Below are 13,940 nucleotides of genomic sequence, written 5' to 3'. Positions count from 1 at the left end.
CTATTAGAAACACAGGGTCCCGTTCTTACTGTACCAAAGGAATTGCTGTACCTTACTGATGAGGCCTAAATGGGCCAAAACTAGTTTGGAGATGCTTATAGTCCCATAGAGCGGTGAACTGGCTTGGCAGTTTTTACTTCACTGTTCCAACTGAAGCAGGACCGTGGCTGATTGGTTTATGAAATCTTGGGCAAAAAAACCAACATATACTGGGTTGGAATGTGGCTGAAGTCATTACCAGTGGTGGAGATTAATTCAAGCATTCCACCAAACACCTCTTTTTTCCTTTCTGTGCGATGGGTAAAACCAGACATAGGTACCATAGTCACTGTGCCATAGGAATCAAGCTACACTTCACTAATGAGCCCTAGATAGGCAGAAACTGATTGATTATGAGCCCAACTAAAGGGGACATGGTATGGCAGTTTGGGCTAGATTTTTCAACTGAAGCAGGACAATGGCTGATCCCAGTCTACAGTGGTTAGCACGAAAAAAACTACGAGCTGGAATGAGGCCAGAGAAATTACCATTAGCCAAGATTAATTCATGCATTCAACCTATCTCCGTTTTGTTCTAATAAAGGCTGCTGGAAATTATGGCTTTAGTCTTTTCACACTTTCCAAATCATCGTCTAAATACAATGAAGCAATTGAGAAAACGCATACAAAGTAGTGAAAACAGCACCTTACTGTTAGCAGTTCTGATAACTCAGTTACCTAAGTTAAATCTTTCGTGGGCTTCCTGTCTCTCCTTATTTGTTACTGGTTGTCCCTCTAGGTTGTCTAATGATCTGAGATGGAATATGGTGTAAAGCCGGTAATGAGGTAGATTTGCCACTGGGTTATCAGCCAGGTGCAGAGAAGTCAAGTCTCTTAATGGCTTGAGCTTTGCAACCTCCTGAAACTAAAATAAAAATAAAAGCCAAATTAATAAATTTCAATAATTAACAAGGCAATTATTAGATTACTATAGTTGATTAACAACATCGATTTCATTTAAGCTCTAGCTACGGACTAGAATGCACTATTTCAGCAAGATCAATCAAGATTTCCCTATAAAACTATGTAAGGAAACATTACTAACACATTTATAAACTCCAACAGTGTGAACCATCTCCTGCACAACTAACAATCTGGGTTCAGAAGATACTGCAGCACAGAGACAGTTACCCTACACATTGAAAAAGATGCCTTCCTGGCCACAGATGAAGCTAACCCCTACGTCCTTCGGTACAGTTGACTATCCCACCATCCTCCTTATCTTGGATTCTCGAATACTGTTCACCGGGAATGTCCTTCAGTGGTACTCCTCCTACCTTTCCAACCAACACTAGTTCGTTCACATGGGCACCGCCAGGTCTCAAAAGATTCCTATCACCTGTGGAGTCCCTCAGGGTTCCATACTGTCCCCTACCATCTCCAACCTCTACTTGGAGCTCCTTGGTGCTCTACTCTCGGATGGCAGCATTAAGATTCACCAATATGCTGACAATACACAGATGTACTTAAAAATCTACTTCACTGCTGACATCCAATATCTCAAACACTGCATGCACATCATCCAGACCTAGATATCCTGCACCTACCTGAAGTTGAATCCCACCGAGACAGAATTCTGCTATCTGCCCCAAACAACAAAATAGCACCAGGCAGGTTCAATGACATGAACTGCATTGAATTCCAACGTACAAAGAATGCAAAGTCACTTGGATTGACCCTAGGCACCAACCGCACCCACAAGCAACACACACTCGCAAAATAAAAGAATTCTAAAGAAAGTTAAACTGTTTCTTCCAGAAAGCAACTTCAGAACTGCTGTTCAACCCATTGTGCTCCAGCACTGGGATGGTGGTAATGCCCTGCTCCATGGCCTCCCAGACTCCATATTGCCCCCCCCCCCCCCTCGAGGAGCATTTGACACACCACAGCACATCTGACCTAGGAACTGGCGAATATGATCACATCACCCTCATTCAGATGGAACTTAACTGACAACATTTGCCAGCTCAGACCATCTGCACCATTTACAAAGTCACTGAAACCAGTACTCCTGCATATCTTTCAGACAAGGTCACCATCTCTGATGGCTCTGGCCACACCTGCAGCAAGGACACCGCCCAACTGGAGATTAAGAAGTGTAAAAAGAAAACAAGTTAGCAGGCATTTTCTATTTATGCATCAATGATCTGGAACACCTGTGTATCCATTGGGACTGCCCAAACGCTGCTCCATTGTAGGAAAGAGTTGAAGACTAATATCTTTAAAGAATACTGTATCACAATGTACACTTCTGCTCATATAACCCTGCTACCACTCCTAACATTATGTAACTATATACTTGCCTTTACAGCACTCCATTGTCTTTTGGCTAGTTTTGAGCTTTACAAAATTCCATATACATACATTTCTACATATACACAAAAGAATGGTTGATGTTCAGCCAGTAAGGAACATTTATTTGGACCTATATGAAATATTCATACAAAGAATTTGTCACACTGAAATACGTAAGTGTTTTAAAATGCACACCCCAATAAAAAGTTGCACATTCATCAATTGTTTTTCTATTTTATCCTCAAAATAGCTCAAATTTGGTTCTTTTCGGATACGTGTTTGCAAGAAACCTTTTTCTTCCACAGTGAAAAATATTTTTTTACAGTATTTGAATATTCAATCACAATCTCATGTGTTTGTTGGGGCTCGCTACTTTCTAAATTGCCACCTTTACCTACCTACAAGACTCATGACCTGAACTTGTCCTTACACTTGCCTGCATCCTGTACTTCAGGATTTTCATGGTACTAAATTCTATCTGCAGGCTGTAAACATATGCAGGGCGTACAAATTGAGATTTGCTCTTGGTACCCGCAGAGGTTATTTTCTTGCCCACCAAATTCAACTTAGTTGAGCAAGAACTGTTGTGACAAAGGCCCATTCTTTATACATGCACAATTTTAATAAAAATAAAAATAAAATAAACACCCTCATAGATGCAGATACACAACCTGAATCAGTTGTTTGTCTTCAGACTTACAGAGGAGATCTTATTTTGCTTCAGATTTAAGACGCAAAGAGATCGCAGCTTCTTTCCCAACCAAGGGGGGATGTGCTCAATGTTGTTCCCGGCTAGGTTCAACGTGTGAAGATTCTGCATGTGCTCTATAGCTTCAATTTTACTGCAAAAGAAAAGCAAAATTCTGGATAGTTACCAATACTTTCATATAACACAACCAGAATCACAAGGATAGAAAGGAGTGTAACACCACTTTATCACTGCAATAAGTTTTCCTTAGAAATAGTGAAATCACGTCTCATCTGCAGTTCATACAAACACTTAGAAAGCTATTTGTTTAGGCTTCTACATAGCACATTCACACTGAAGCAAAAAACACTCCGGGATGCATATATAAAGACTCTCAGAGGACGGGAGCAGACAGAGGAGATTAAGTCCTGGTCATAAAAGGTTTTGGTAAAGGTGATTCCGACGAGATTCATGGTGCGTTCATAACCCTCTGCACTGGAGCCCCTGTGTCTCCCCTGCATTTATTTCCCTCTTGGAAAAGAATTTGCAATTTTGAACTGTATGATAAGTTGAGGATTGCGCATTCCTCTTGCTTAAACCATTCATGTTATATTGATATTGCATATTTGTCAATACGTTTGGGGAAGACTGTTGTTATCACCTAAACATTGTCACTGTGATCCGACGAATTGTTACCTGATGGGAAGTCTGAGTATGCGCGAGTATGTGGTTGTCTGGTTGGTTTGATAGAATGAGTGTGTGTGACTCATAATGCATATTGAAATTGATTTTCGTGACATTGATTTTTATGTCTTTTGTATTGTATTAATTAAATAATATAAATAAAAATACATATATATTTTTTCTATTTACCTGTATGTATTCCATTTAAGAGGACTATTGGTTTGTAGGACCTAGTTTTCTTTAACTTCGGGCAGAGCGGTGTTTTTTCTGCATTGCTAGTAGTAAAGGTCTGGTGGCACTAGCGAGTGACATTTAAACTGTGTTTTTTAGTGTGGTGGAGCTAAATATGTGTGTGCAGTCATTGTGAATTTGATGTAAGAATGATGGCAGGGTATGTGGTTAGTGTTTCTGTTTGATGATGTGCGTCTGTGGTAGAGGAAAAGAGAGGGACAGATGTTGGCCCTCGTGTATGATGGCGAATCGTAAAGGCTGATAGAGGGTGGGTAGTGTGAGAGATTCCCATATGAGTGTCCAGGAGATAAGTCGGTATTTTGTGGTGAGTGGCCAGAAAGAAAAGGACATTCTGTAAGTGGTTGTCATCTAGAATAATAGGTAAAGTAGAGGAATATAGTGTTGCCAATTGGTCATTGCGACCCTCAGACCCCGGTAGCTTGTAAATTATCATAATAAGGGTGTTAAATGGTGCAATAATGGTAGCAGTGTGGACCTCAAAGCATAAAGGAGAGAGAGAGAGAAAGAGAGAGAGAGAAAGAGAGAGAGAGAGAGAGAAAGAGAGAGAGAGAAGAGAGAGAGAGAGAGAGAGAGAGAGAGAGAGAGAGAGAGAGAGAGAGAGAGAGAGAGAGAGAGAGAGAGATGCAAAGTTGTAAATCCACCGTAAAGGGATGCTGGTGCGGGGTTATCTTTTACATTGACATGTCTCTGCGATAGTTCTAAAGTGTAGCTATGGGAGGTGAGAGTCAAAGCAATCAGTATTTCATGAAGAGCATAAATGAAGGTTTGCTACGGAGACAAAATGGCAAGAGTATAAAGGTATCTGGGGATGGGTGAGCTATGTCTTAAGTGGCAATGGATGGTCAGAATAGCACAAGACTTTGTGAAGTAGTGGATACGATAAGAGGATGGTGCTAGTAACTGGATAAAGCATGATGTCTGGGGTGTCAGTGAGAACACAGCAAGAAAGGACTATTTTAGAAATTATATACTGGAGCAACCTCACAGGTTACAGCCTGAAATTAAGAAACATAAGAATAAAATTCATTTTTAAGGTCCTACATTCTTAACAGGTCCACTGATTCACCACTCTCCAGTTGCACTGTCAGCTGTAAGATGCTCAGGCTTTTTCGACAAAAGTACTTTAAGTTATTGTGTTTGCACAGTAGAAAAATTAAATAACAAATGCCAAAATTAAAAGTTGTATAAACTAAAAAGAAAATCATGACTGGATGAATATTGCACACCTGAGACACAACAATAGGAGATTTTTGATGGATTATGATCGCATAGCGTTTCTACCACATGTGGATTTAAAATGATAAGTTAAACGAAAACAACTGAAGACTGCATCACTGATTCAGACAAGGCCAGGAAAGCCTGATCGTAGGTTGTAAATATTATATTGAAGGGTAAATACTAAATAGTCAAACATGAACACGCTAAGAAATTTAGTGGTTGCAACCCCAACAACAAGACGACAAATCAAGTATTTCCAAACTAATGCTTAGATAAATCTCAGTAAAATACGTGTATAGAATAAGCAGCTCTACAGGATGCCATTAAGGTTTTCCGAGCACAGTTGAAACAAGATGCACATGTAAATAGCCTTTTCTTCATGAAGAAAAGAAATACCCATATTTATTCTAATTTGTACCTCTCTCATAGTTCGAACATAAGGGTAATGAAGTACAGCAAACTAAAACATTTTGCTGGGCATATCGTTGAGAGAAGTTTCAATATCTATCTGCGAAGACCAACTTGATACTTCAGAAAGATTTTAAAAGGACTTTGACACTATCAGAAGCCTAGAATGCTTTGACACAATTTTTCCATAGAAACCAAAGTCAATCCATCATATAATTTGTAAACAGTGGCCGACTGTTCCTTCACTCCTGTTTGTTCACAATTGAGTCTCCACGGCAGCGAGCAAGGGGCACGGCACATATTGACAATGAGTGACCAAGACATGGGTTGTTGTTTGCAGGAACGGTGAAATCTTTATCAAGCTTTGCATGTGGTGCCCGAAATTCATTGCTCCTAATCACAGCGATCCCTCGCAGGCACGGTTCTTCATGATCACAGAAATACAAATGCAACGTTTTCTTAACGTAGGTTTACTCTACACCCCAATAATAATGTAGCCAAAGTATGTACGTAACAAGATCAAGCAGGAACAAGAATTCGGAAACACAGAAATGGAAACAATGCACTGATTATCGGAAGGCTCAAAGAAACTTTGTACTCTGCTACTTTACCTCACAAAATTAAATTCATATAATACACAGTGATGTCACTGTAAACACAAACGCGTCTAACACAAGTTTGTGGCTTGTGGAGTATATTCATCTACAAAACAAGAATGTTTAGCACAAATATTTATGAAGACGACATCATTAAAGCGAAGAAAGCCCACCCATCTCCTAGCAGAACATGCATGAGGCTGTAGACGTGGATCTGATCTCAACAACTGCTGGGAAGCACAACTTAAAACTGAACGTGCATGCAGCAGATCACATTGCAGTTAACAAATAGTTGAGCACTTTTATTATCCATCAAACAGCATAACAACATATCCCAAAAATCAAACGTTTCTTTGAACTTACCTAATTTTGTTATACGACAAATTAAGTTTACGCAACTTGATCTGCTTCTCAAGTTTTTCCATTTTCTCTATCAAGTTGTAGCTGAGATTTAAATTCTCAAGTCTATCACATTTCTCCAGATTTTCTATGTACTATAAATAAAACAGATTGGTCATTGTATTTGCTGTGTAATAATTTATGCACACTTGAACTAATTGCTGAATGAAAAACAAAGCAAGTTGCCATTCTAAGATCATATTTTCATACTTCAGAACATTTGAAATGATCAATGAGGAACAATGGGAACAGTCACCTCACACTTCAAACCGATATGTTTGCCAGGCACCATAGATACATACACCATATATAAATACATATACATTATATATAAGCACACACACATAAACAAACACACGCGGAAACACAAACAAGTACCGACACATTTAGTCACACAACAAACACTTCTTTCAGGTCCCCCTGAAGGAAATATTTAAAGAATTAGAGCCAACATTGCCTAGTAATAGTCACTGCCTCCATTTAGCAGTAGATTCTTAAGTATATCTCATTCACAACTTATAATTAAAACAGTTCTTAAACGCTGGCTATCAGCAGCTGTCTGTCCTGCCTTTTACACCATTTTAAAATACACCCCAAGAGTATGAGCTTCCTCACAATTGAGCACCAGTGCATGCTTAAGTAGTCAAATGATCTACCTAACTATATCCAGCTGTACCAGTATTTCAAATATCCTTCTCTTAAATCCATTCGGTCTTATTACAAGAAATGTGCAGACTTCAAAAATTGATAGACCAACAGTAACCTCTTGAGACTGACTGAACGCTGCTTGTCAGATTGCATAGTATATACAATAAATAAATAAAAAGACAGAATAATGCCAAAATTAATTCTTGACTTGAGTCACAGTATATGATCAACCTAATTATTATATGGTATTCTCATCCAAACTGAATGCGAGAAATGGTATCACTACCTACTGCCATAAACATTCAGTGGGCCTCACTTTTACTAGTGTCCGCCTCAGTACTGCCAATAGTCATCAGGCAAATTGACAATTTTACTATGGACCATAGGCTGGAACTATTCCCCCCATATGGGGCAGTGACCAACATCTATGGAATCATGGTGTCTCAAGGCAAAATAAAACAACTGTTCAAGCAAACTATCTACGCCACTTTTGGAGTGAAAGGTAGTCACTATGGGTAGCCACCTGCTGCAGCTCATAGTTTCCATCGAATCCTTGCATAATGGAGGCTCATATTTCTTATCAAGAGATGGTCTGAACTAGAACTTTAAACATTTATTTGTAAAAATCTGAACCCAGAGGAATACACCAGATTTGGAACCTACCAAGAGGTGTAGAAGAAATGCACATTTTGACACGTTAAGAATATTGTTTTCCTTTCATACAGTCACTAAGTCTGCAGTTTGAGTATCAGAATGTTTACTGTGTCATAATTAAATGAATTGTCTTATCAAGAATAACAGAAAAACATACTCGGATCATGTAGATTGAAAATAACCTGAATACGTTTTATGGTATTCCTAATAAGACAATCCAAACTTTGTGACTATAGTAAAATATATTTGCACCTTCTATGCTGCTGTCCTGTGGTAAACCCCTGAAACAAAAGGGGCAACCCATTAACCCAGGGATAATTATTAACAAAAAGGTGGTCCTTATGGGGGAAGTGCAGCCCTTGATTTCCACTGCAAAGAGTCAAGAAGGGGAACAAACACCTCTAACACAAATAACTTAGCATTACATATTTATCTTTTTTTTCATTTTAACAACTTTTTCTGCTGGTGGCCCAGAAGAGATGCCTGAGTTTGGAGAGTTGGGAAACAGAAATAGCAGTGCAAGACTAAAGCACACTTGAAAAACTGATTTAATTTTGATGATGAAAGGCTTCCTTTCCAAACTTCAGCTCCTCTGGTCACATACAATACGATACAACAGTGCACATTTCTGCAAGGAATTTGTTGACTTGAGCAATCTCCCTAAGGTCCATTTCACACTGACCCAGTGATGTACACATGATTTCACACTGCCTATATATCTTCTATCCAAAATAGCATGTATAAATACCTATTTTGAAAACTGTTTGAAGACTGATGTTTTAAGATTCTCTTGATTGGTGGACTAATTGCCCTAAACAGTTCGTGTCCCCTATATATTTCTGCGTCCTGATGATGACCCTGTTTTAAATAATCTAAGTCCAGGGGTTGAAACGTCGACAAAAACATTACATGTGGACTGTTTTTCAAGAAACTGATGGTGGCCATCAACATTTGCTTAGCGGGGGTTGATCTATAACGCTCTATTATCCCTATCAGGCACATGTATATATTTCTGTACATAGCATGTATCAACTTTCTGCACTTATAGTCACTTTCACTGCGCCCTCACCCCCCCTTTTTTTGGAGCACCTTGTGTTCGATAGAGAAAATATACGTTTTATTTCTCACTGTCAACAATCAAAGAAAAAGTTACTAAAAAAAAAAAAAGATAAATATGTAATGCTAAGTTATTTGTCCTGTGGTAAAAGCAGAAAGACATAAGCTTATACAATATAATAAGTGAACCCCAAAATGCAACCAGGTCTAAGTATTGCCTAAACGCACGAAAATAAGAGAGATTTGTGGAGCTGCTAAACTTTACATATTCATTTTTAAAATGGTCTCCTTCTAATATACTTGACTTATTTTAGCATTGTAGAATAGTTCTTTATCATCTTCACATGTAGCCAATCGCACAGACTGGTTTTACACAAGGTTATTTATGAGGATTTGTTTAATATATCATGTTTTATTGTTCAAATTATTGGAGTATTTATGATTCACTCTTACGTTCATGGTGGAATCCAGGAGGTGAATGTTGATTAGGACATTAATAGATTATACTTTCTTTGCTGCCTTAGTTGGTATATCTGCTTTGTCTACTATTTAGAGGGACATCACTCGAAGAATGTCATTTTTTAATTAACTTCACCACTGAACATTTCCCTACCAACATGCACATGCTTGATGCCACCTAAACCTCTGTCGAAGTGGGAAGCCACAAAAGATGCACAGCAAATGAATTAAAATCAAAATAGAAAGGGGCCATCCAGTGAATGAGGTCACATTATATCTCATATCCAAGCCGGCATCAACGAACAAAGCCCCATTCTACAAAACCCAATGTTGGTTATTGTTAGCGATGCAGAACTCTGTGAAGAGAACGTTGTTTTTACTGTGCACTGGATGGCCTATTTAAGCACCAAGCATTGGCCAAAGTCAAAAGCTCTGGCATTGCCTGCAAGCCTTTTGGATTTATCAATGCTTGCTTTGTCATGGCATTTTTAAAACATTATTTTGGGGGGGAAAGATGCCTAAAAGAAAAAAGGTTTTGGTAATAAAAATTACACTTTAGAATATCAGGCACTGAAGGGGGCTACTTCTTTTGTGTAGATGTGCTCATTGTGAAAGGCAATGCAGTCCCTGAGGATGCCTCAAAATACCATTATTCACAACCAAGTTGGATGGTTCTTTTTAACCCCTGTCCCACTGAATCAGCAGTTGGATCTTTCAATTTTCCCTCCGTCAGTAGTGCCGTACTTAACCTAATGTAAGAATTGTCGTTGCAGCACTGCATAACATAAGAAAAGGTCCCTTTCTATAAAGAACAGTAATTGGTGCTTTTGTGGAATGCGTGGCGAAGATGACAGATGTCCTAGAGTAACCATTAATAAGCTACTTATCAGTCACAGAACGTCAACCTCTTAGAAATTATATTTTCAGTCAACACAGTCCTTACTCTCTCTACAGCAGTTCCAAAACACCCAAATCAAATAAAAGATTTGCCTGCTGAAGATAACAACTGAAGACAACACATTTGACTTAAATGGTTTAACATAAAAATAAACTACATATAAATACAGAAGCCCGCTTGTATAGCTTTATGGTGAAAATATGTTTTTTTAAACTCACCTTAAATTTTTTACCACCATCCTTAGAGAGACACAGATTAAGGGAGTTCACAAATGCAATATTTTCTTGTTTTGACACTTTCTTTATAAGGGACTCTGTGATATACCGAATTCCAGTAATAGTTCCATCGTCATCTAAAGATAAGAACACAGTTAGTAGTACGTAACTATAAGCAGTACATGTTGTCTCAGAATAAAATAATTAAGAATTCACACCGGAAATATTACCTCATTATGCCCGATTATAAGTGGCGTTGGGTGGAACTGATGCAATTTCATCCCAGTTATAATGGGCTCTGGGCTCACAAGTGCAGGAATACCAGGCCAGACTTTATCAGCAGTAAAATACAGCTCGTAAAATCAGATGAACCCTAGCTGAACCCTAGCTGCAAACAGAATCCCGGCAAGTGCTCCAGGATGACTCTCATTGGTTTTAGGGCAGAGACACCAACTGTAAACATTATTTCCAGCTCTCTTTAATAGATGTTGTGAATATCTAAAACATTCTCACACTTTGGCTTACCTCTAAGCAGCGAGACACAACCCAAGTAAAATACAAACTAGTTTTATCATGAACTGTTTGCCATTAACTCCCAGTTTCACTGTACATCCTGGCAGAATACATACAGATTAAGGTTTGAGCATACAAATTTCTGCATCTCAGGAGCCAACACATTGATTTGTAGTACCACTCCCAGTTTATGCTCCAAGAACTTTAAAAGATATATTAAACATTTTCCTCTTATTTTTCTTTGTTTCTTTCGTATTCGTCTTGATCGAGACACAGCATTGACACTAACTCTCCCCAATCTTTACTTTCCGACTGACATATGATTGACATCAACAGTTCTGCTCTACAATAGTTCACTCGCATATATCACTCCTCCTCAGTGGCAAAGGACTTAGAGATCCCCACTGATCTCTTTACTAGTGGGGGTCCCTTCAGAGTCACTCCTAGATCCACTCATGTTCTCACTCTGCACCACCAAATTTAGCAACATATTTTTCACTTTTGACTTTTCCTATAATTTTTGATTATTGATGTTAATTTTGATGTGGATGACACATATCTTCATGTCTTTTCGTACCTTCTCTCCCTGCCCCCAATCATGGGTGGCTCATAGACAACTGGTATGTTGAGCTTCTCTGAAATGGAGGTCCTCTACTTCCCCTCCTCTTATGGCTCCCCCTCCACCCACACTCTACCAACCCAGTCTCCTGGCAAGATATGTTGGTGGAATGTTCAACCCCTAAATACACCACCATCACCACTGCCCCACAGTACCAAGCACTAAACGTAAGAAAATACACATAGATCTACATTTTCCATATTGCCACGGCACTAATTGATTCACTAGTACTTGGTACTTTGATTTCTATGTATACCTATATGGTATTTTTCTATAGCACAAATCTAGGCAAAAGCCAGCGTAGTTCTGTACAGGGTCTGAGGTATAAATTAGACAAAGAGATAAGAAATATAGCTCAGTTGCAGACAGTTAATGTAATGTGATGCAGTGTTCTTTAAAGAGGTAAGCCTTCAACTCTTTCCTAAACTGAGCAGAGCTGGTGCTGTCCTGATGGGGATGTTGTTCTAGATGCTGGGTGCATAGATGGAAAAGGCCTGCTGCCTTTTTCTTTTTCACACTGCTTAGCCTGCAGTCGGACGATGTTCTGGCTTTGGGTGTGCCAATAACCATGATGTATGGTGAGCTTGACTGCAAATAATTGGGGGTGCTGGTTGTGAAGGCTTTATAAATGATGCAGACTATTTTATTGATGGTGAAGGCCAACAAAGAGAGCCAATGGAGTTTTATGAGGATGGAGGTGATGTGATCCTAGTTCTTTAGGCCCTGGGTGAGACGTGCTGCTCAGTTTTGGACACCTTTAGGGGGTGCTAGTGTGGAGTACAGAAGGCCATGGAGCAGGGAGTTACCATAACCCAAATGTAAGAGCATGAGCAACAATTCTGAAGTTGCTTTCTGCAAGAAACTGGATACTGGAAAAGCTGGTACAAGGCCGTCTTTGTATTTTGGCAATATGTTCCTTGAGGGTGAGTTTGAGGTCCGGGGTGAATCCAAGTGACTTGGCACTTAGTGAAAGTTGGAGTTCAGATCCATCATGGTTCATGTCGTTCTTAGCAAATAACAGGAATTCGGTCTTGGTTGGGTTGAGCTTCAAGTAGAGTTGTTGATCATAGACATTGGTGAATTGTGATGTTATATGTGTGTAGAGCACCAAGCAGCTCAGTGTAGAGGTTGAAGATGACACGAAATAGTATGGAAACATGGCGGACTCCAAATACAATAAGGCTCTTTTGGGACCTTGAGCTGTGCATGTGATCAAACTAGTGTTGGTAGGGAAGTTAAGAGGAAAGCCAATGGAAATTGCTGGTGTACCCCATTCGAGACTCCTGGATGCGCTTTAGGGTGGTATGGTCGACTTTGTATCAGGAGGCAGGTAATCCTCATCTGCAGATAGGAATGCATCATAATAATAATAATAATAATAATAATAATAATAATAAAAGATTGATAAAATCGCAAAGGAACTTCAAAAGAAGTGTCCCAGCAATGGTGGGGTCCAGCTTACAAGAGGAAACACAGAGAACATAACAGAAGGAGAAAAAGCCTTGTTTTGAGGTTTTTCCAGAATAATCGTTCTGTCTTTGATTGTCTTAACTCAAGTGGAAGGAATTCCATAGCTTGGATGCCAAAAAGCTACAAGCGCTGCCCCCAATTCTTTACCGTGGGAACTTCCACTGAGAGGGCCCGAGAGGACCTCAGAGACCTTGAGGGTAAATAGGACTCAATGAAACCGTGGAGGTTACTAGCACCTGTTTTAATATAGGCCCTATAAGAATACCAAAGAGCTTTGAAAGACAGACGCTTCTTCACTAGTGCAATTTATGTAGTGCAGAGCCCATCGAGGCTCTGAACTCAATAAGGCTCGCTTGGGAAGATTTAGCAACATCTGAGCTGCTGAGTTCTGAACACATTCAAGTCTCAGAAGCAGGGTGTGAGAGACTCCCAAGTAAAGAACAAGTTACTTACTTTGGTAACGATGTATCTTTGAGAGATATATGTTAGTTATAGATTCCTTACCTTAGAATTACCTCAAGGAGTCAGAGTCAGACTGGATCCGGAGAATTTTTCTTAGCAGTACCCTTGCGCGTCGATGGGTGGCATCGGCCGACTCCACGTCAGTCATCGGCGTGATGGTTGCCGGGATGACATTCCGGTGCCTACTTAGACGCCGCCCCGGAGCACTGATGTCAGTTCTGACTCGACTTTCCACACCAGAAGCGCAGAGCCATGAAAGACACTGAGTACTGGTGCACCTCAACTAGAGCCCTGTAAGGGAGTCCCTATCCCAAGAAATCAGTTTGCAGAGCTGGGAGGATGGGTGGGGCAGTAAGGAATCTATAACT

At 39.6% G+C, this 13,940-nt stretch overlaps 1 protein-coding gene across 1 annotated transcript in view; it reads right to left on the bottom strand.

Annotated features, from left to right (window-relative positions):
• CNTRL (centriolin) overlaps window positions 1-13,940 on the bottom strand; it is a 1,084,252-nt gene that overhangs the window by 998,206 nt on the left and 72,106 nt on the right. Inside the window, exons 3-6 of the mRNA XM_085613596.1 lie at window positions 10,512-10,645; window positions 6,543-6,673; window positions 3,034-3,175; window positions 717-903 (exon numbers count right to left, since the gene is read on the bottom strand). Coding sequence (XP_085469722.1) covers window positions 717-903; window positions 3,034-3,175; window positions 6,543-6,673; window positions 10,512-10,645 — 594 coding nt within the window. The remainder of the gene's footprint in view (window positions 1-716; window positions 904-3,033; window positions 3,176-6,542; window positions 6,674-10,511; window positions 10,646-13,940) is intronic.

The sequence above is a fragment of the Triturus cristatus genome, chromosome 1_2 (assembly GCF_964204655.1).
Source record: "Triturus cristatus chromosome 1_2, aTriCri1.1, whole genome shotgun sequence".
Classification (NCBI taxonomy): domain Eukaryota; kingdom Metazoa; phylum Chordata; class Amphibia; order Caudata; family Salamandridae; genus Triturus; species Triturus cristatus.
Note: the sequence above shows the minus strand (reverse complement) of the source record. Positions and strands in the feature narration are given on the sequence as shown.